General features: G+C 36.8%; 2 protein-coding genes across 2 annotated transcripts; both read left to right on the top strand.

The window, feature by feature from the left end:
• Positions 1-67: 67 nt before the first annotated feature.
• rspry1 (ring finger and SPRY domain containing 1) lies at positions 68-16997 on the top strand. Its single transcript, XM_028451429.1, has 15 exons — positions 68-392; positions 3631-4248; positions 4733-4785; positions 6566-6678; positions 7722-7848; positions 8058-8116; positions 9221-9287; positions 9416-9547; positions 9647-9762; positions 9864-10007; positions 11419-11530; positions 11673-11775; positions 13314-13466; positions 13786-13890; positions 14967-16997. The coding sequence occupies exons 2-15, from the start codon at positions 3845-3847 to the stop codon at positions 15061-15063; spliced, it is 1785 nt and encodes a 594-aa protein (XP_028307230.1). The 5' UTR covers positions 68-392; positions 3631-3844; the 3' UTR covers positions 15064-16997.
• Positions 16998-18243: 1246 nt separating this feature from the next.
• On the top strand, positions 18244-23514 carry arl2bp (ADP-ribosylation factor-like 2 binding protein). The gene is made up of 7 exons (XM_028451665.1): positions 18244-18360; positions 18562-18631; positions 20769-20830; positions 21031-21137; positions 21224-21309; positions 22886-22982; positions 23366-23514. The coding sequence occupies exons 1-7, from the start codon at positions 18342-18344 to the stop codon at positions 23456-23458; spliced, it is 534 nt and encodes a 177-aa protein (XP_028307466.1). The 5' UTR covers positions 18244-18341; the 3' UTR covers positions 23459-23514.
• Positions 23515-23829: the final 315 nt, after the last annotated feature.

The raw sequence follows: 23829 nt of genomic DNA on the forward strand, positions 1-23829 counted from the left end.
AACAGACATTAGACATGAACTTTTAATGAGTATCAGTTGAATCGTTACACCCGTGCCCTCCCCAAACCTCGCCTCTGAATCCACAGCTGATGGTGCAGCCAGCAACCTTTAGCCCCCGAATGCTACGGAAACTTAGCAGGCTGCTAACGCTGTAGTAGCATCGTAAAATGTGTACGAGGGGCTGCAGTTTACTACATGTAGTGTCAACATCACGGTTCACCTGTATCTGCTGTCCAACATTACATTTATCAGTCAGACAGGATATTATTTAGATGAATATCAATGCTAACAGCTAGCAGGCTAGCGGCTACACCTCGGATCTTGTATGATAGCTCTCTCTGGATAACTACTTTGGTCTGGCTCCACTGCATTGTTTTTCAACTGGTGTAAACGTAAGTATGACTTTGTCCTGTTGGGGGAAACGGGTATTAGCCCTAAATGTTTGTGAAAGTTGGTGAAAGTAACCTTTAATTCTGACTTATAACGTTTCAATGCATATTTCGTGGGTGGCTAGCTTGTTGTTAGCTTTTATTTATCAATACTGGTGCTGATCTAACAACTAACAATTACTGATAAGCTGATAACAGTTCAGTGTTATCCAGCAGAAACAATGATAAACAAGCAGCACATTTAACTGACATTGTGCTTTTATTTATTTTCTTCCAACATATGATATTATTGCAATCATTTGCATTTCATTCTAATAATTAGAGATGGAACAGGTTTACTAAGGAAAATGTAACCAGGGGACACCAATCTGTCTTTCACTGTCGTTCATTTTAAATGCATTAAGGTAACAAAGCATTGTAGAGAACATCCATAGCATTATGGCCACCGAGCTGGTGTTTTATGAGTCCCCAGTTGATGCTACACAAAACAACATGTTCTGTCCAGACATGGGATCCATTAGACCTTTACAGTAGGTGTGTTTGTGGTTTTGGGAACAAATCCTCAGCAGTTCTGTTTCAGCAGATTTTTATTCTCTACATTGCATGGTGAGGAGTCCTTTTATCAGTATGGATGTATTTTTGATATAAAATAAATCTAACACAATGTTGTTAACACCTTAAACTTAAGATTGTAATGCAAACCTTTTTAATTGTAAAGGTCTACCAGTATTTACTTCTGTAACACAAACAGGTATTATTATGTTATTATAAATTAACACAGATAAAGACATAGTTTAGGCCTCATTGATCAACAATTTAAAGGCATTTCTTCCAAAAAAAAAGATTTTACTTGCAAAATGTATCCTTTAATTGATTTGTGTGATGCCATTTTTGTTCTGTTTGTTTATGGCGTTCCCTGTGATATGACGTCACTCTGCAATACATTAAATGTTGGACGTATTCTGGTGTTTCCGTGGAAGCCACATTATTAACATTGGTTTAGCACATTTTAAATCCATGAAAACAGCAGAAATTTAACTTTAGAAGAGTTTTTAGGAGCACAATGGCATCGGTAGTGGATGAGAACAACTTTTGGATGAAACGCAGGTAAAGTTGATCGTCTCCAGCAGCTTTAAACAGAGGCAGCTATATTTCTCTTGATAAATTATGTTGTTAAAGTTCAGCATTCATCTTCCGTCACCTTTTCCTCAACATACACACATTGAACGGTATCACCCATGTGTCTAAACACGCATTAACTGTAGCATTTTAGCTACAGTAGAATGGAGAATAAATACAGATTCTGGTTTACATTTAGAAAATAGAAACCCTCTGCCTATGCACTTGCTATTGGGCAGAAAGATGGAGGAAAACGTTATAAATCTAAATGGCATTTTTATTGTTAAAAAAATTAGGCTTTACACGATCAGGATTTTTGGGCCGATCACGATCAGTGAGTTTAAAAATAATGATCACCGATCATATGAATTCAGGTTGTTTTTTTTAGGTACCGACCAAATTTTTTCGATACTACTTGATACAGATTCACAAAAAAAGTACCAAACACAGCGATAACTTCAGGATGGCTTGTCTTAGTGCTAGTGACTGGGTTGGACAAACTCTCTTTCTGATCTGAGCATTTAGAAGTTAAACAAACTGTATGTTTGTGTATTTTAAAATCTTAAATTCTGATGTCAAATTGCTGCTGTAGGTAAGAGACTTTACCGATGTTACAAATTATCATTTGGAAATTATTTTTACTCTGGTTTTAATATATTGAACCTTTTGTTCCTTGAAAAAAAAAAAAAGAGTTGAATATTTTATGGAGATGATTCTGTTTTGAACAGTTTGAGAGTCTTTCAGAGCCTAAGATGATTACATATGATACATAAAATATGGGTGTTTGACCTAAAGTTTCACAGAATGGATGTGGTACAGCAGGACAATATTAAATAAATAAAAGCATATTTGATAATCCTCTCATTAAAGATACTCGTGTTCAAAAGGGGTAAGAAGAAGTGTAAAACATTTCTAGTCCTACACACTTGTATTATTAGTTTAATAGTGGAGTGAAAGTAAAAAGTGTCCCCCAAATATAAGACTCCAGTAAAGTACAGATACTACAAAATATTACTTCTCTGTATTCACATGTGCACAGCGAACGTGGGGGCGTACACACATGCGCGCGCTTCTGTGTCCACCACCGCCCTGAAACGGACAGAATTGTCCAGTGTGAAAGCGAAAGTAAACGGGAGCGCATCGTTGAACAAACAAAACAAGCGTGCACACACATACAATCGCATGCACACACACTAACAGCAGACGCTACCCTCGCTTTCAGAGCCAGTAGAGCTTTGCTCCAACCAATAAACCATTTCACCATTCGTGCATAGGTTTTAACCTTAGTGCACAAATGCAAGTGAAATAAAGCCATGTCACGTAAAGCAAACAACTCTTTGGTGTAAATAAGATGATAAAACAATGCAATGGGAGCATCTACAGAAAGTTTCATCACGACAATGATGTTATTGATCTGATCAGCAAATTAAGACGTTACAGCCGAAAATGCAAAATATCGGCCGGTCCGATATAGCCGATCAGATCAGTGTAACGCCTACTAACCACACCCTAACCACGCATTTTAACTACAGTAGAATGGAGAATAAATACACATTCTGGTTGACATTTAGAAAATAGAAACCCTCTGCCTATGCTCTTGCCATTAGGCAGAAAGGTGGAGGAAAACATTATAAAACTAAATGGCGTTTTTATTGTTCAATATGATGATGATATTGAGTGCACATCATTAACCCGCAAAAAAGTACAGAACATGAATACAGCCAGAAGGCGTGAATAGTAATGTGTTATATTAACACATGACGGTCATTTAAATGCATTTAGAAACCCAGGTGTCGAGATACAACAATATTGCCTCATTGTTGTTGGTGTTGCAAATGTGCTTCCCCTGTTTGAATAATATTCAGCATATTATTGATTTTTTTTAATGCCGTGCTATTTGTAATGTGAGGCATTGTACTAATTGTGTCAATACAATAGTGTACCTTAATAAAAACATGTTAGCACGTTATACAACTCTGATTTTAACATGAAGACCTCCAGTGGCTTAGACCTGAAGCTGTTTACTAGACGGAGATTAAGAGACAGCAATGCTGAAATTGATGCAAATAGGATGACGTTTTGAGTGTTTATTTGAATAATCTTCTTTTTTTTCCTTTTATAGAAATGCAAACCATCAAGAAGAGTTAGACCTGAGCCTCAGGCCATCTATGATGATCACAGCTTTTTTTCGTTGGGTCACCTGATCTAATCTTACTTCAAGTCATATAATAGTTACTACAAAACAAATCGCAGCTTGGCAACGGAATCATGAGTTTTGCTGACGCCACTCAGCGCACAGGGACAAGAATCCCCCAAAACCAAGCTCCCCTGATGATATGATAGTAGCCACCTGGATCACTTTCTGTGCTTGCAGGAGCCTTGCTCAGGTTCTGCTTTTCCTCTCCTCCAAAAAGTCCCTATCTTCATACTGGGAGACCCTTACAACGGTGGTCTCTGGCTCTGGAACTATGGGAAACAGCTGTGTGTGCAGAGACGACAGCGACTTGGAGGACCATCACCACGGGTCGACGAGGGCGACTCGAGCACAGGGTTGGCGAGTGGATCACAGCTCAGGTGTGGGCGTGGGTGTTGATGTGGGGGAGGCACGGAGCAGTCGGCCCAGGGACCCAGTCAGACCTCCACGACGAGGTCGAGGACCCCATGAGCCGAGGCGGAAAAAGCAGAACGTAGACGGCCTTGTGCTGGACACACTGGCTGTCATAAGGACACTTGTAGACAAGTAGGTTCCTTAATTTTTAAAAGCCATTGCAATATAATAACAAAGGAAGCAGGGAGCTTAGTTGGTTTGCTCAACTCTTGAACTAATACTCTGGATTTATTATTAGTCCTATTTGCTAAGTATTAGGTCAGTATGATTTATGAGTGTTTTATTCATTATCACAGTTATTTTATCGCTTTGTTTTTTGACTAATGATCTACTCTTAAAATGACAGAGACACAGAAAGACACTCTATAACTAAGAGTGGAGTATAAAAATAGTACACAGCAACCATCTGTAGTTGTGCACTGGTGAGGAACATAATGAGTGCAAGAGACATAATGAGAGTGTGCTCACTTTATAATCCATAATGCTTCTTTGTCTGGCGGTTTCTTGCGTCACCAGTGTTTCATACCACAGTGCTGCACCACAACTTTTGTGTAAAAATGCCCTTAAAATTATTAACAAGACTCTGTCTTATTATTATTTTTTTTTTTTTTTTTAGTGACCAAGAGCCTCCTTACTCCATGATCACACTGCACGAGATGGCCGAAACAGGTAAGAAAAGCAACACCCAATCACCTGGACCACCAAGATACTCAGCATGAAGTTTTAACAGTAGTGGATAGGGGTGTGCATTGCCATGATGATACGATTCACAATTTGCATGTCACGATATGATGTATCCCGATACTAAACAATACGATATACATCGCGTTATCAGTTAATACAAATGTAACCTTTACAAATACAAAATGTTGTGAAATGCAATTTATTGCGGGAACAAGTAAATGGTAACTAACTGTAATTCAAGTACCAATATCAAAAACAAGTTTATTAAACTGCCTAATTGCATTATTAAAAAAAGTTCTTAAATTCTGAAAAAAAGTAACCACATCTATCAAAGTGCCCAGTTTGTTTTATGAATATAAAGTGCAATCGACTTCCAAGCTAAATTGCGTTGAGTAGTAGTTTAACAAGGTCTGATGTGGTTCACTGACACCTAGTGAGTGGACGTTTACATGCCATGCACAATGAAATGGTTTATTTCATGACAAAACATGATTTAGAAAATGATTTGGACATTTTTTTTGGATCGATACGATAATCGGGCGGTAAAAATTGCCGAATCGATTTTTTTCTTACAACCTTAGTAGTGGATGGAAAATGGGTGAATTTGGGTCTCAGTAGTGCAGTGTGTGCATGCAGTTGTTTTTAAATCGTATAACAAGGGACAGAAGCTTTTTGATGTCTTCTTTTTTTTTTTTTAAAGACAAAAATATATGTAAGTTTAAACATTAGTCGTTTCCCCCATGCAGTGTCATTGCATCAGTGCGGCTAATGTATCACTGTTTTGACATACAGGATGTTAAAAAATGAAAAATCCTAATCAAGAGTTGAAGTCAATGAAGGCCACAATGAAAGTAAAAGGGAAAACAAAAATAGATACATTTTCAAAATCTTCTCTGAACCTAGAATTAAATGAATCAACACAATCGATGATAGCGTTTTATACAGTTGTGTAAGAAGTGTGAGATATTAATTTATAAAAGCTCTATATGCGTCAACCTGCATCATTTCCTCTAACAAAGTATGCAAGGCTGTAACATGACCTGGCAACAATTACTTTGCATTATTTGTCTTCAACTGAATGGGGCTACAAATAAGTGAGTAAAATGTCATATTTTATTGGCCTTAGCTTGAGTTTCATTGTTGTTCAGCCTTTTGAAGCTTCAGCTGGCGTCTGTGTCTGTGTATGGGTGATGGATGCTGTCATGGGTGCACTCACTGTGGCCTTTGAATTCTGCTTTTGCTCTCGATGCTCAAACAGAAAAGCGTCTAGTGGCTTGACAGCAGCTAAGCTGTGTATCAGGTACTGACACTGAATCATGAGTGCAGCCAAGCAGTAAGTCATCCAGCCAGTGACTCTCTGTTTAATGTGCCACATTATTCAGGAGCCAGTTGGACATTATAAGTGTGTTCGAAATGGTCCTTTATATTGACTAACCTAATGGACAGGAAGAGCACATCATAGTAATTATACTGGAGATATGCTCTTAATCCTGTCTGCCTCACGAAGTTCTCCTTCTTTTTTATTTAAGCGACACACCGGAAGAGACATTATGAAAAGGGAGAAAGCAATGCAGTTGATTTAATTTATGATTTTAGGAAATGCTTCTTTTGTTTTGAGTTTATCTTTGACTTAATGTAAGAAATGAGTAGTGCCCCTTGTGTAAAAATAAGATGTGAGTCAACGTTGTAAAGTTTGTGTAGAAAATATGTTTAAATGGTTTTGCACCTGATTGTAGATTTTTTTTTTTCTGTATTCTGCCCTCAGATGATGGCTGGTTGGAGGTTGTCCAGTCTCTAATTCGAGTAATCCCATTGGACGATCCTCTTGGCCCTGCTGTCATCACCCTGCTACTGGATGAGTGTCCTCTCCCCACCAAGGTGTTTATCTTCCTCCAAACCTTTTTAGAGTTGCTTTCACAATACTCCAACCCCTTATTTATGTTAATCTGGAATGCTTTCATTAAACCAGTAAGCAAACTCAACTACTGCTACTGGGTTATGCCTCCACCAGCACTAGGGTCAGTTTATGGCAGGTTATTGTGAAACAACATAATCATTTTCAGCCTCTCCTCACTATATTTGTGGGTTATTGTAGGCATTGCTGTGTAATTTAATACTTCTGTTGAATCAAAAAAGGACTTCATTAGACTTTGATGTTTGGACTTGTTTATTTTTATCAACATGGGTAAAGTCTATTCAAACATGGTTTATTGGCTCTGTCTTTCAAATCTCAGCTCCAAACACACATTTTTAAACTAGTTTTTAATGTTTGGTTAAACCTGTGTTGTTTTTAGATGCTTTTACTCTCTTCTCTTATTTATTTTTCTTCTATTTATGTCTCCATTTTTATGTCTCACCTTTGTAAAGTGTATCTGAGCACCTGTAAAAGCGCTTTCTAAATAAAATGGATTATTTTTATTGTTATTAATAAAAACTAAAAAAGGAAAAAGAAATTGGCTGGAAAATGGCATCAGGCGATTTAACACAGATTGAATTTAGCATTTTAACTGATTGTGCCAATATATAGTGCGACCATTAATTCTCGATAGATGATTACATAACATCCACAACTGGTAGATTTTCCTTTTGACACTAAAAACTAGATTTTAAGAGTTGCAAACTTCCTAATTTGCTCCATATTGTTTTGCTGATTGTCCTTGTTGGTTTTTAAACCACATTCTCTGCTTTGAGACCCCCTGGTTTTGTGACAGAGGTGAGGTGAGGATTGAGGACAAACCGTTACCCAATAGGAACACCCTGTTGTGTTCTTCTCATATTTATTTTGGATCTGGTTTTCGGTTATTATGGGTCGTAAACATTTCTAAGTGTAACTATGACGCACTTCCTTTTTGATTGTTCAGATGAAAACATCTTTGCACGGCACACCATCAGTGGAGTGACGTGTCGATATTCTCTTACAGGATGCACTGCAGAAACTGTCGGACATGTTGAGTCTAAGTTCTGTTGCTGCACAACAGGACGCCCTGAATCCAGCCAAACACAGAAACACCACAGCTGTGCTGGGATGTCTCGCAGAGAAACTGGCTGGTATTGTTTCCCCGTTGTATCACTTTGTTTCATTTTTTTTCATGTATTTTTTAAGAAGCAAATTCACTAGTTATCCTATCTATGTGTACTTTATGTGAAGTATGAGCTTTAACACGGCTGTTGTGAAATGAATGTTTCCTCCTCATGTTCAGTTGTTTTGTTAGGTTTTTATTTCCGTTCCTCATTTTTATTTATTTATTTTTTTCCAGGACCAGCCAGTATTGGTTTATTAAGTCCTGGAACTCTTGAGTACCTTCTAGAAAGCCTGGTGAGTTAACAGCCACGTCATGTGATAAACACCAATTATCCATCGCATTATAACCACTGACAGGTGAAGGTTAATGCAGTTGAAACACGTTTTTTAGTGTGATGGATAGATAGATAGATAGATAGTAGTTATTGGCTTTCTTCAAACATACAATACAATACAAAGAATAAACATTCATTTTAACAACCAAGAATGGAATGTGCTGACGCTTCAGGCCATTGTAACAGCCCATCCTCAAACAGCATTATAAAAACACAATAGAAACAACTCAATAACAGTGGTATTTATCAGCTTTTCAACTTATGTTTCACTAGGAGCAAAATATTAATTTTTTCAAAGGATTTTTGAACATAGTGAACTCATGAACTTAGTCTTCCTCAAGATCATTCCAAACGTTAACACCATAAACAGAAATGCATCGTCTTTTAACTTTTCTTCAAAATGAACTTTTTTGGAAAAAAAAAAAAAAAACACCTCTTAAATTATATTTTCCTTCTCTTAAGTTTAAAAAGTGATATAATACCCAAAGGAAGGCTTTTATTTATTTAAAATCTCTAACGCTTTTAACTTTGCTATATTCATAACTTTTATTATTATGGATGTTTTAAACAGTTTCTTAGTAGGTGCCTGTAATTCCACTTTATGTATTATTCTTAATGCTCTGGTCATTTGATGAATGGATGTATAAATGTTTTACATGTATTACCCCAGCTTTCTGAGCAATAGGCCAGTTAAGGCAATATAAGAGATGAATGAAGCAACTTCAGACAGTCTCTATTTAATATACTTGATATACCTGGATATTGACAGACTTGAACACTGCTAACCCCCTGAATAAGAGCCACTGCTAAACAGTATTTTTGTATAAATGTAAAGGATTCTTGTATAGATAGCTAGATAGATATAGTTTATTGTCATTCATACATATACACCATAGATGCACACAGAACTACATTTTCCACGCAAGGATTGACTGTTAGGCTTTAAAAATAAAACCATAAAAACACACAATGAAACAGTATAAAAATGCACATTTAAAACATTGTATGTTAAAACTGCCTCTTTCTTTAAGTTGCATCTATTCTTCTCACATTGTTCGCACAGAGCTCTGAAGCCCATCCCACTGTTATGCTGTTTGCACTCATCGCTCTAGAGAAGTTCTCCCAGACTAGTGAGTATATTTGGCACAGTACTGTTCAGCTAATGTGTATCAATAGAAGGACGAGGAGGTGTTGCACTTGAAACACCAAACCAAATAGCTTGTTTAAGTTTGTACTTTGCTGGCCTACTTTTTCACAGGTGAGAACAAACTGACAGTTTCTGAGTCTTCTATCAGCAATCGACTCGCCGTCCTGGAGGCCTGGGCGGAGGATACGGACTACCTGAAGCGTCAGGTCGGATTTTGTTCACAGTGGAGCCTTGACAATTTATGTGAGCAACTTCTGCACTACATTTCAAATCAAAGAGACTTGATGGGCTGATTTAATGTTCTGATAAAAGACGTGAGATGATTTTATTTTTTCTGTACAGTCCTAAAGGATGGACGACAGTTCACCTATGAGAAGGTTCATTTGATGAACATCAATGCAATGCTCAACAGCAACGATGTCAGCGAGTACCTTAAGATCTCCCCCACTGGACTAGAGGTTTGTTTTATTGTGTTTGCTTTAGTTTAATCATTTTTAACATCAAGTTTTGACTAAATACAGAAAAAGTATTTAAACATTATTGCGTCTTCTTTCCCCAGGCCCGTTGCGATGCCTCATCCTTTGAGAGTGTACGATGTACATTTTGTGTGGATTCTGGTATCTGGTACTATGAGGTGACGGTGATTACGTCAGGTGTAATGCAGATCGGATGGGCCACCAAGGACAGCAAGTTCCTTAACCATGTATGCACCGTTGCCATGGTGAAACCTCAAAGCTGCTGGAGACGGTAGTTTTTAATAAATTAAGACATAATATAGGCCTCATAGATCAGTAAATCAAAGATCATTTGCTATAAAAAAAATGTAAAAAGTTGAAATTGCCGCTCAGAAGTTTGTTTTGATCTTCACAGTAAACACAATATTATTGATATTATTGAACATTTTTTGCGCATCAATTCAGTTCGATTGAAGTTGTGGCAAAACATTGGCAGATTTTTATTTTGGAGCTTAATCGGAAATATCAAAATTCGGCAAAATCAAATGTCTTCCGACGTGAAGTGTAATCACGGGGAATACTGCAAACAAACCAGAACTAAGATGGTGTCAAACGAACACTTTCCTCCTCATCTGCCAAAGAAACACAAGAAATCACTGTAAAAATTAAGAAAAAACACTTCTATGCATCCGTCTATGGGACTCCACATCCCACAATGCAATGCGCAAAACTTTTTTGACAGTGCCTGTGTTCGAAATTGCACACTGTACTGTAAACACGACAAACTCAATAAGTATATACTGTGTACTATATACTATTAGTATGATTAGGATGATGACTGTTCCCACTGAAGTATACTTCCAAGTTTCCCAAGATGCATTTCAAACCTACGACAAAAACCTGAAGCACACTGAGGCTAAATATCTCTGTTTATTCGCCACCTTTGAAAGTTCTGAAAACATTTTAAGTAAGAAAGTGACCAAGTAGAATATCAACATGTGGTCATTTAATCCATAAAACTCACGGAAACACATTTCAGAGATTTTCGGAGACCCTCCATTGTGCTACTGGCTAAATTTCCAGTTCACTTAAAAACAAAAGCGTTAAAAACAAATGGAAGACAGGAAGAGATGCTTTTGTTTTGAAAAAGGGATGTTTGATTTTTAGATTGGAAGCCGGTCCCAGGACGATTTTTCATTTTGCTCACAATGCATCATGGGGCGGTTAAGTATGACTACTGTGCCCACTGTGCAATGTCCTGATATAGTATACATCGGGGTATTTCTCACATACTCAATCTTTTCATACTATCTAATGTGAACGCACTACATACTATTTATGACATCAAACTTATTAGTAAGTTAGTATGACATTTCGAACATAGCCAATTTCTGTAAGAGTGTGTTTACAGTGGAAATCCAAAGAGACTGTTGAGGAGCAAGTACAACCTTTTACATCTTTTTTTTAATCTTCTCTCGAGCAAATGATCCTTGATTTATTGATTCATGAGGCCTACACTATGTCATTATCTGATTAAAAAAAAAAACTTATCGTCTCCAGCAGCTTCAAAAACACTCATTCTAATCTTTTAACAATCTTGACCTGGATTGTGGATCAGTCACATATACGGTAGATATGTTATCCGTGTGTGTCTTCCAGGAGGGTTATGGCATAGGAGATGATGAATACTCGTGTGCATACGATGGCTGCAGGCAGCTCATCTGGTACAACGCTCGCAGTAAACCTCACTCACACCCCTGTTGGAAGGAGGGTATGTTTCCCTGTTATAAATGCAGAACAAGAACACATGCACAAGTCAAGCTCTTTGGCTCTGAGTTTGATATGTAGAGTTTTAGTTTGTCTGTCAAAAAAATAATTATTGCATATATTTGGCTTGCTTTGATGTGTTCTAGGAGACGCTATTGGCTTTCTGTTGGACCTCAGTAAGAAGCAGATGATCTTTTATCTAAATGGACATCAGCTGCCACCAGAGAAACAAGTCTTCTCCTCAGCTACGTGAGTCAATGCTCAGAAAAACCTGCATTTTCAACACATTTTAATTTTGTTATTATTCAATGCTACAACCCCTGGCAAAAAATATGGAATCATTAGTCTTGGAGGATGTTCATTCAGTTGTTTCATTTTGTAGAAAACAAGTACATCACTGACATGCCACAAAACTGAAGTCATTTAAAATGGCAACGTTCTGGCCGAAAATGTAAAGCAATATGTCTTGAAACTGAAAATGAAAAGTAAAACAAATGAGGAACAAATGGGCAGAAACTGGAGTAAACGTCTGTGACCAAACTGTAAGAAACCTCCTAAAGGGAATGGGATTCACATACAGAAAAGCTCAACAAAAGCCATCATTAAAGGTGCAGTCCGTGACTCTCAGATCCCTCTGTCCCCCTCCCTCCCCGCTGCTCTCTTGCTCTGCCTCCAAACATTCCAAAGTCCCTCCCTCAGAGGAGTTAACAAGCTAACGTTAGTCTGACAGCAACATCACAGTAATATAACATGATCTGTTAAAAGCATATTACTGCAGCATTTCTCTCTCATGTGCACACACCTCAGCAGCAGCAGCAGCACCACAGTGTCACTTACAGCAGCCACATGGAGGCTGCTGCACACACAAACAACACATGCACCGCAGAGTTCTAGTGTAACAATTACAAATCAAACATAATGTAAATCAAGCAGCAGTAATTACCTTTTAAGCAGAAAAGTCACCAATTCCATCTTCTACTCCTCCCGGGAAAGGGGCGGGGCCTGTGAGCAACAGCTGTCAGACAGCCCATCAAACAAAATCCTGGCTCTGATTGGTTCTTTTTGCTCGGTCGCGGTGCATTCTGGCAATCTGCCAAAGGCTGCAGGAGCAGCAGGGTGGGCTCAATGAGCCTGTTTTTATACACAAACTACTAATTTGATGTAAAACTGTCCTTACATAGTGACAGCTTTAGCAAATATGACAAAAAGTCACTTCTAAGAGCTGCAGACTGCACCTTTAACACCTAAACATAAAGAAACAAGGTTACAATGGGCTAAGGAAAAGCAATCATGGAATGTGGATGACTGGATGAAAGTCATGTTCAGTGATGAATCGCAAATCTGCATTGGGCAAGGTGATGATGCTGGAACTTTTGTTTGGTGCCGTTCTAATGAGATTTATGAAGATGACTGCCTGAAGAAAACATGTAAATTGATTTAAGAAAGCAATTGTTATTGACTACCACAATTTTTTTTTTTTTGATTTCTTTTAGTGTTTGTTAAAGCCAGAAAGTTGCCATTTAAATGACTTCAGGTTTGTGGCATGTCTGTAATCTACTGAGTGAACATTCTCCAAGACTTGCGATTCCATTATTTTTGCCAGGGGTTGTAGAATGTCTGTTTTGTTGTAAGTGCACAGGGAAAGGGACAACATCTTATAACTTACGTACTGACCTAGTATTGCAGCATTGTAACTGGTTTTAGGAGCTAATCTCTTCTTTGTGCTTTTAAGATGTTTTATTTGAATTTGTTTATAAACGAACCTACGTGTTGTATGCCCATGTCAGGTCGGGTTTCTTTGCAGCAGCCAGCTTTATGTCTTACCAGCAGTGCGAGTTTAACTTTGGGGCCAAACCATTCCGACACCCTCCTTCGGTGAAGTTCAGCACTTTTAATGACTTTGCTTCACTGCTGCCCAGTGAAAAGATCATCTTACCAAGGTGAGAAAAGGTTGGCTCCTGGTAAAGTTATTTCCGAAGTGATTGCGTGTCAAAAGTTAAAAACGCAAGATTTGTTTTACCTAAAGATGAGCTATAGTGACTAATTTATTGGCATGCATTGTTACATGCAGGTCTGTTATGAAGCAACTCACTGCTGGATCTTTTGGGGAATTTTACTCCAAGTATTAAGTCTTAGAATGATTACAATGCAAAGGATTTCTGTGCATCTATCGACATGATAGGTGTAATATTAAGACCGTATATGTCAGTGTCAGTGATCGTTTAGCTGTATTGTTAAACTATGTGTTGTGCTTTTCAGACATCGACGTCTGGCCTTATTGAAGCAGGTTAGCATCCGGGACAACTGCTGCACGCTGTGTTGTGATGTAATGGCTGACACAGAGCTACGACCCTGTGGGCATGGGTACGTATATGTACGCGACTCAACACATATTTTTTGGCTTTTTAAAAGATTATATTTATATACTGAAGACATTGATTCTTTAAATGTTCTACTAACATTGCAAAATACAATAAGTGACAAAATAATCATATTCCAAATTTTCTATTGTTAGTTTCTGGTTACCCTCTACTAACTGCTCCATGTGAACATGTATTTCCGAGTTTTGTCTATTCATGTTTTTATTGAACATTTGTGAGATTAGAGTGACTAACGACGACACGCTTCACAAAAATTATTTAATATAAATGATGTACAAAAACATCATATATATACGTATATATAATAAACCTTTTCCCACCTTACAATAAGCAGTTCAACTCTATAGTGGCACACATTAACAGAACTTTACCTTCTGCTTCTAGCTTTCACAACAATAACCCTTTAACTCCTGTTTACTGATCTAATATGAATATGAATACCTTACATTTGTTTTTAAAACACAAGTTTAACCCTAACCGAAATTCTGTTGATTTGACACCAGCGAACAATAGCAACCAATAGCAAATTTCAGTTATAATAGCCAGCGTTCAACCCTGAGTGGCCAGTATACTGGACATTTTAAACCAAAATACACAAAATTAAAATACTTTTACTAAAATGTGAAGAGTGGGACGAGGATCAATCAACAGCACTACTTAATACCCAAATACATATGTATTCAGCAGAAAAAGCGGGTTTGGGGTGTACTTACTCTAATTGTTTATTTGTACCATCCAACGAGTCAAATTCCTTGTATTGTCTGAAAACTGTACTTTGCAAATCAATCTGATTCTGATTTTGATGTTGGATATTGTTCCTCAAAACTTTTCACTCTACTTTGTGAGCTGGCTTTGTGCCATAAAGTGTGTGGCTGTAATTTGACACTTCCACTTTTTAATAATTGCACAGAACAAAATCCTATTCAGTAATACATACATTTTACCAAAGTTGTGCATGGTGCCACTGATTGGCATGAATATATTTGAAAGTATGGATTGACACCTTTGATTCTTGTGATTAGATAATGAAATGTCTGTTCTTGCTGTTCTTCCTTCCAGCGGTATGTGTATGGAGTGTGCCTTACAGTTAGAGACGTGCCCTCTGTGTCGTCAGGACATCCAGACTCGCGTCAGACTCATAGCCCACGTCTCCTGACACACTCACTGTCCTTCCTCCAACAAGGAAAGACACAGAAGCCCTATGCCCTCCTTCTTTGATTTCCTCTCGCCCACTGGGGCTGTGAGGGCTGTGACAGTGCCACGATGCCGTGATAGTGGCAGATCTGCTTAAAGTTAGCCAAGAATGAAAGGAGGTGAGAGAAGGAACAGGAGAAACCAACTCATAGCTGGATCCACAGAATCTCTTTTTTGTGCGTCTACGTCTCTTATTTTCCATTCTCCTCACAAACTTGCTACAAAACCTGGGCCAAGATGCATTTGACCGTGCTCTTTGTTTTGGAACGTGGACTAAGTGCTAGTAGTGTGACGCATAGGCAATCAAACCAAATCAGATGGAACCAACTTCTTGTCTGCGAGCATGTGTGTGGTTGATAAAACATCCTTTAAGATTTAAGAATTAAAAAGCACTTTGAGCACAGAGGCTCCCAACTACGCTACCAACTTTCCCACACGTGTGTGCAGATGTCATGGGGCTGGATAGCTGTGAGGAGCACAGCTTGTAGAGGAGTACTTAAATCATGGTACAGATAAAGTTTAAAAATGTGTCATTTTTGTCCATGTGTTTGGCTCTTAATTCGAAAACCTTGTGTCCTTAAAGGTAATGTTCTCACTTTCTTTTTCATCCCCTATACTTGCGACAGCTTCATTATCTTGTTCAACTTCCAATCCTTCTTAAATAAAAGAAAAGAAAAAAATCTGGCTTACCTATCAAAAAGTTCCACAAGTTCTTGTTTTTTTGAGTTTACGATGGTGTAAAACCAGCTGCAACCATCCAGCAAAAATGTCTAGTTGGTGTTGTCATTGTAGCTGCTTACCTCACTGCTTGTTGCACTTTTATTGTTGTAAGAGGTTTAATTTAAAACCTACGGTTCATCATCGTCAAAAACTGCATTTGCGAATAATATAATTTGTCCCTGAAACAGAGACAACTGCATATTTCAAGGACCAGTGTGGGCTAAGTATAATCAAAGCTCTGTCTCTGCCTTCTAACTTGTATAAAACGATGCTTAATCGGTAATAACAAAGTGGCAACTTTCAGTGTTGCTTCTTGAGTCGAGCCCATTTGAAAAGGTCAGCATGAGTAGCTGTGTTTTAATTTGTGATGGGAAAACATACACATCACAAACTGGGATTTCATTTTTTTTTTTTTTTTTTTACTGAAATACTGGATTTTTCAGAGGAGCAGTAAAATATCTAAAATATCACTATTAATATATCAGTTAAAAGGATTATTATAGTGTCTTTTGCCACCTGAAGTACTTGACAAATTGGCAGTAAAGCAGTGTCCAGCATCGTAACATTACATTCTGTGTGTGCGTGTATGTACGCTGCAGCAAACCATTTGATTTTGATTTTGTTTTTTTTTTTTGTTTTTGTTTTTTTTATGAATAAAAAAAAAGCATTGTATGTGATTTCCAGTTGACTGGATCAGACTGGGTGACACACATGATCTTTCTTTGACTCTGTACTTTCTCTCTCTGTATCCTTTCTTTACTTGAAGCATCTCTGGGTCAACTGATTTATGTTTGCATTTCTGGAAAAGTGAGCAAATCATTATTAGTGAGTTAATAATTTAAAACATAATAGCATTTCAAATATAAACTCTGAGTCAACCAATCTGTTATTTTAAAAAAAAAAAGATATTTAAAGTGGCAGAAGTGTTTTAGATGCATCTCTCATCGCGACGACAGAGTGGTCCAGTCAGTGTTTGTTACTTCGTATTTTCTGGTGCACCTTATACATACATGGCAGGTGACCTAAAAGCTGTCTGTGATTTGAGAAGTCCAGGACTGTAAAGAATGTGTTGTATTTAAAACATTTATCTTGGAAATTTGCCCCAAAGATGTGATTTATTATTGAAGACTTGTTTCCTGAATTGTGTGATATTTGTAATAAATGTACTGGTATGTTCATGTGATTCGTTGTGTATGTCTGACTGGCTTCTTTTCACAAGGCAGATTGACAACATTAGGGATGTGAAACTTGCTTCCCTCGGTCTAATTTTTGTGCATCCCCCAACGTCCAACGCACTAATACACAAAATTCCTGAAAAATAACAAACACAATGACTCCATTAACACAAAACAACAATAAAAATACTCAAAATGACTTCAAAAGCACAGAACAATATATACTAAAATGATGGGGAAATATATATTATATAACAAAACGCTCTGTTCTTTCCTCTGTTGATGCTGGTTATTATTGTAAATGCTGCAATACAAAGTGAATATTATAAGTGCTGAAAAGGTTTGGGGGGGAACAAATTGATGATTTACAATGGCAAAAATATCTGGAATTATGCAAGTGAGCTTGATGCTTCAAGTTTGCCTATATGTTTTGCTTTGAGTGTGTGGAAATTATAAATAATATTTAACTGTGAATATTTTCATGTAAAAACAATGACTGAACTCCATTACAATTGATCAAAGTACATGGCCTTGTGCTGGAGCAGGGATGGGCCACTTTGATCACAGCGGGCTCCCACAAAAATATTATTTTCTGAGCCATGGGCCACATTTGAACATTCATGTTATTTCTTAGAATATTTATCAATATGATCACCAATACAGGAAATAAAGGGTTTGTGTATTGTATTTTTGTATTGTATTGTATGCTGTATTTTGTTTTGTGACTTCTTGGTCATATTGTGGGTTTTTGGTGTCATTTTGCGTATTTTCTATCATTTTGTGAATTTTTGTTGTCAATTTGTGTGTATTTGGAGTCACGTGTGTTTTTGTGTACTATTTTTCTGTCATCTTGAATATTTCTTGTTGATTTGTGCATATTGAGAGTCGTTCTCTGCATTTTTGTCATTCGCTCATAATTTTGTTTTGTATGTAACTATATTTTGTGTTTAAGCGGTTGTTTTGTGTGTCTTTGCTAACATTTTGTATGTTTTACGAGTCATTTTCGTATATTTGGAATTTTTTGGTGCACTTTCGTTGCGTACTTCTGTTGACATTTTGAATTAATTACACTTTTTGGAAGATATATTTTCGCGGGCCACACAAAAGTAGATTTGCCGCAATTTGCTTATGTCTGTGCTATAAATATATATTTATCAGTTAATTCCATTAGTATATAAATTCAAATTTATTATAAAATGTTTTAATTTACACCTAGGAACCAAAAGCACCACATTTTGTTCCTCCGGACTGAATATAGACGCGCACGGATTCCTACGGTTTCCTTGGCAACACATCTACGGTGGGATATTTTTCGTCTGACGTTTCGAGGTTAAAATCAGACACGATGGACGTCCATGAGCACAGTAAGTGGATTGAAGCCTTATAAGAATAATATAACATTTTATATTTAAAGTTCACATCAGGGTCGTTTTGTAAACAGGCCACATTGGTTCAGCTAGCATGCTAGCGTTAGCACCGCTCCATTTAAACCAGAGTGAAGTTTAACTTAACTTTATGATGACTCATTGTGTCACCACCAAACCTTGACTTCTGTCTCCTTGTAGGTGTGCGAAGCTGTGGGGACAACGTGGCTGACATTTTGGAGGTGGAAGAGGAAAACTTTGGGATTTGCAGGTGAGCTTTTTCAGAACAATAATATTAATGTAAACCTTTTAGTATGTGGCATGTTAATCAGTGACATGATTTATATCTGTTAGATCATGCTAAACACTACTGACATTTTCTTTTTGGTATTTTACTATTATTTGTATTTTATATATTTATTTTGAACACAAATAAAAAATTGAAATACATTAAAATAAGAAAATATATGTTTTGTATGTGCTTTCGAAGTCATTGATATTATTAATTTATATAAATTGGTTTTTAAATCCTTGCATAAGTTCACTCCACAGATTGAAATACACATACTCTTCAATGTAAACTGGGCATACTGTGTTTTTAATTTGTATGTTGCATAGCAGGAGTTAAATCCAGTTTTTAGGGCAGAGATGGGCAACTTTTGTCACAACGAGGGCCACAAAACTGTGATCGTCTGATCTGAGGGCCACAATATCAACATTCATGTCAGCATTTAGAAAGATAACCAATCTGATCAATGAAACAGGAAATAACAAAAATATTTAGTGTGTATTTGTTCTTATATGTGTTTTTGGAGCCAATTTGTCTATTTTTTGTTGTTGTTTTGTGTGTTATGAATAATTTTTTTGTGTTTCTGTTGTCATTTTGTGTATTTTTGTGATCATCTTGAGTGTTTTTGGAATAATTGTGTATTATTTGTTGTTATTTTATTGTGTCGTTGTTGTCTTTTTGCATATATCAATCAATTTCTAAATGGGTGCACTGCAAAATGTTTTAGAAGATGTTTGTCAGCTCAGAATATTGGATTAAGAGCTCCTAAACATGAATGATTACTGCCATCTACAGGCCAGAGCCCGATCAGTGTATTACAGTAAATAATACCTGACTTAGTATGCTAGAAAATATACATTTTACACAGGCAGTGAGTACAGCCCAGGTCATTAATTTACTCCCACTATTAGTTTACAGTGTCCAATAAAGTTAGCATACGTGGTTTTGGACTATAACAGCCTAGAGGCCACTGTCATAACATGAAGAAAAAACCGTTATGCTTAGTGAGAGAACATAAAAACATGTTTCCTTTAAGCTTTGAGATGACTTTTGTTGTAATTAGCGGTATATAAATAAAATTGAATTGAATTGAATGAACGTCTGGCCATGCTTATCCTCCTAAACCAGGGATGGGCAACTTTTATCACAGTACGGGATGCAAATATGGGATTGTCGCATCTGTCATGTTAGCATTTAGAATAATAATTGAGCATTAATACAAGAAAGAACAAAATATTTGTGTGTTTTGTGATTGTTTTGTAGTTTTTTTCCCTTCTTTTTTGTATATTTATGTTTTTGTTTCATATATTTTTGTTGTCATTTTCTGTATATTCCTGTAATATGTGCCTTGGAGTCACTTTGTGTATTTTTATTCTAGTTTTGTGTTATTGGAGTCAATTTGTGATTTTTATTTTTTTGTCTTTTTTGATTTATTTTGTATTTGATTTACTTTGGGTGTTGCACAAAATGAGGTCCCCAGATGCCCACGTTTGTCCTAAGCATTATAGACAGACACACAATCTAATACACACAAATGAACAACTTTAATGCCAACGGTTAACTGGGAGGACACAATATGCTAATGCAGCGCAATGGAAAATCATCATGAGTAGAGCTGAACGATTAATTGCACTTGCGATATTATAGCGATATTATATTACGTGATTTTCTAATTGCAAAGGTTGCAATTTTTTATTTATTTATTTATTTATTTTCTTGTCCTGTCTTGTAGTGTCCTGTTAAGTTCAGAGTGTTTAAGAAGTCCACATGTTTGCATGTTTCATGAAACGTGAAGTTAGTTCGATATGTTGAAGAGGTAAAGCCACAGATTTGTTTGCTTTATTGTTGTAATCTGTGCTTTAAAATTTACATTTTATATTTATTTAAAGTTTAAATAAATCTGAAATTGTTTATTATGAAACGGATTGATTTATTGCTTGTGTTCACTAAAAGATACAGGACAAGAGGCCCTTGAAAAAATAATTGCATATTCAATTGCAATATTGAGGAAAAAAATAATCGCAATTAGATTATTTTCCAAAATTCTTCAGCCCTAATCATGAGTCAATCTATTTTCATCCTGTTCATTATTCTGCTGTTTGGCTTTGATTTCTTCCAGTTCCTCGGCCACAGACTCAGCCTTTGATGCAGTTATTGGATGTATAGAAGACATCATCATGGGTACGATAAAGCACTGAAATAGTTTTTTCCTCCCGAATCACCAAATCGTACAACAATGCATTTCATTGAAAATGAAATAAGAAGATTTCAATATGGGAGTTTGTAAAATTGTCATGCTTTTTAAAAAAAAAAAAGAATAATAATGTTTTTTTTTCGGACACACATTTGAGCTTCTCTTCATCTTCCTCTCTAACCACCAGAGGAGGAATTTCAGCATCTTCAGCAGAGTTTCATGGAGAAACACTACTTGGAGTTTGACGACTCTGACGAGAACAAGCTCAGCTACACGCCTATCTTCAATGAATATGTGAGTGGACGGACGTGACACTGCTTGAATGCTGCTCCGATGCACTCTGACTGTCTCTGATGTTCATTTATCTTTACTTTCTACAGGTCGCCCTGATGGAGAAGCACCTGGAGCAACAGCTGATGGAGAGAATCCCAGAGTTCAAAATGGACACTTTCACAGAGCTGCTTCAGTACTGAGCTGCTTTTCTTTTTTTTTAAACACATCCGATAATATTCACTGACTTAAAACGCGACATCATACCCACTATAGTGCAGTGATAAAGAGATAATCTATGATCTGCTTCGGCGCTCATCATTTAAAACCAAGAAAAGCGGATGATGTTTTTTTACATAAACAACGATTTAAAAAGGTGGTTTGATGCAAACAAAAGCTGTTTAACCACATAACTCAACATTTTTAAACTTTTCATCCAAAAGTTTTTCTCGATGCAAGTGTGAATGTTAATATTGTAGCTTCCTCAGAAACACTTGCATACGACCGAAATCGGAGTGACATCATATCACGGAAAAACCATAAAACAAAGCAAGACAAAAACAACATCAAGCAAATCACTTTGTTTGATGAAGAAACACAAGAAATCACTGTAAGAATGATGTAAAAAAAAAAAAAACATTTCTGCTTCAGCATCATCTATTCTTTCTTCTACGGGACTCCCACAATGCAATGCGTGGAACTTTTCAGAGATTAAAATCAAATGACCATTTGACAACAAAGCCATTGTTTTTGGAGGAGTCGTACACAAACCTTTGAGCAAAAAATGATACCTTTGAGATTTGTTTGTGAGTAAATTCCTATCAGACTATAGGATGATCAGAAAGTGAGTTATGTGGTTACCTAGCTTTGAATGTTTTAACCAAAAAAATGATGTAAAGTCACCCTCTCTTTTAAAACACACATACACATCGTGTGTGTGTTTTAAACCTGGGGTTCTCGACTGGTCTCACCCTGGGACCCACATTTTGCCAGTCATTAAATCATGATCCACATTCTTTTTTAGAATTCAACCAACCAAATTTAGTTTTTCAAAAATAGCCATTGAAAACACACATATATAATCTTTTTTTAAAACATAAATTATAAAATTTCCTGTGCAACAAGCATTTCACAGCATGCCTGTCAAAACAAAAGTTTTTTTCAAGTCCAACAAGTATTTATTTATTTTTGACCAGCTGTCCGTGACCCACCTAGTACAGGTCAGAGACCCACTTTTGGATCCCGACCCACTAGTTGAGAATAGCTCATGCTTGTTCATGTGGAATTGTTGGATATTTTCTGAAGAATTTTACATTTTAATGAGCGCTACGAGATGACTATTGTTGTAATTAGCGCTTTATAAATAATAGGGATGTCCCGATTCAACTTTTTCACTTTTGATATATCGAATCATACATACTTTTATTATTTATTTTGTTGTGTGGAAAGTTAGAAAAGGCTCGATCAAGTGATGTTACTCAAACAGAGAACAATAGTCAGCAACAGTAGGTATGAGAAAAACTGACCCATTTATTATTAACCAATTGGTTACATACATTTTAACCTTCATAATATCTACAGTATTCTACAATTGAATAAATATAATAAACATCAGAGATTTTAGATGCAGTCCGATAAAATCCGATATTCGTTTTCTGGCTGATATCGGACTGATACCAATATCGGATTGGGACACCTCTAATAAATAAAGTTGAATTGAATGTGGTATTTAAGCTCTTTATGATTAAAGTTTATTTTCTAATTATCTGCAGGCATCGCAAAGACGAGGTCCCCGAGGACATTGTTGAAATGCTGTTGACGTTCACTGACTTCATGGCTTTCAAGGAGAAGCTCCTGGATTACAGAGCTGTGAGTAATGGAGGCATAGGCTAATTTCCATCTTTTGTCCCTAGACAGGCTGATGTAAGAATGTCACACTTAACAATAACAAGGCGAGACACAAAACAATATACAAAAGGATTACATACAGGACAAGGGACATAGGGATCATAAAATACAGTAACTTTTCATGTAAATGGAACACTGGGATCAGAACAACTACACTATCAGGGGAATGGACAGGATGCTGTAGGGCAAAGAAAAGGACAGGGGAAAGAAAAGTTTTGTTTGTATCGTTGTGATTATTCAGGTGATTTGGGCTTTCGTGTGACATGTTTTTAGCTTGCATACTGTAAATATGTATGGGAGTGATTTGACATCATCCCTGACTGTGTGAACTGGTTTTGTTGCAGGAAAAAGAAGGCCATGGTCTGGACCTGACTCAGGCACTGGTGGTCACATCCCTCGTCCCCACAGGCTGCAAACATGTTGCATCTGGTGAATAATATTCTCATGAAGCTCTCACAAAGCTTAAAAAAAAAAAAAAAATACTTGAAATGAGTTCTTCTCCACATTTAGCTGCGTTTTTGTTGACCCGCCTCTAAACAACAGTTACTGTCTGTATTCAGTCTTTTTCTCATCAAACACAAAAGTACGTTTGTTTTTTTTTTTTGTGTGCAACAGCTGTTTATTGTACATTTCTAAAACACAAACTCATACATCATAGAGGCTGAAACAATCTTTTTCAGTATGTTGTTAAAATGTTTTCCTTGTAGCTAAACATGGTCATGTTCTAGATTTCTTTCAGGTGCTCGTCTGTGAACGGCAACATTTTTTCAAAACTAAAAACCCTAAATGTGATGAAGTCTTTGTCTAT

This window comes from Gouania willdenowi, chromosome 6, assembly GCF_900634775.1.
Source record: "Gouania willdenowi chromosome 6, fGouWil2.1, whole genome shotgun sequence".
NCBI lineage: Eukaryota > Metazoa > Chordata > Actinopteri > Blenniiformes > Gobiesocidae > Gouania > Gouania willdenowi.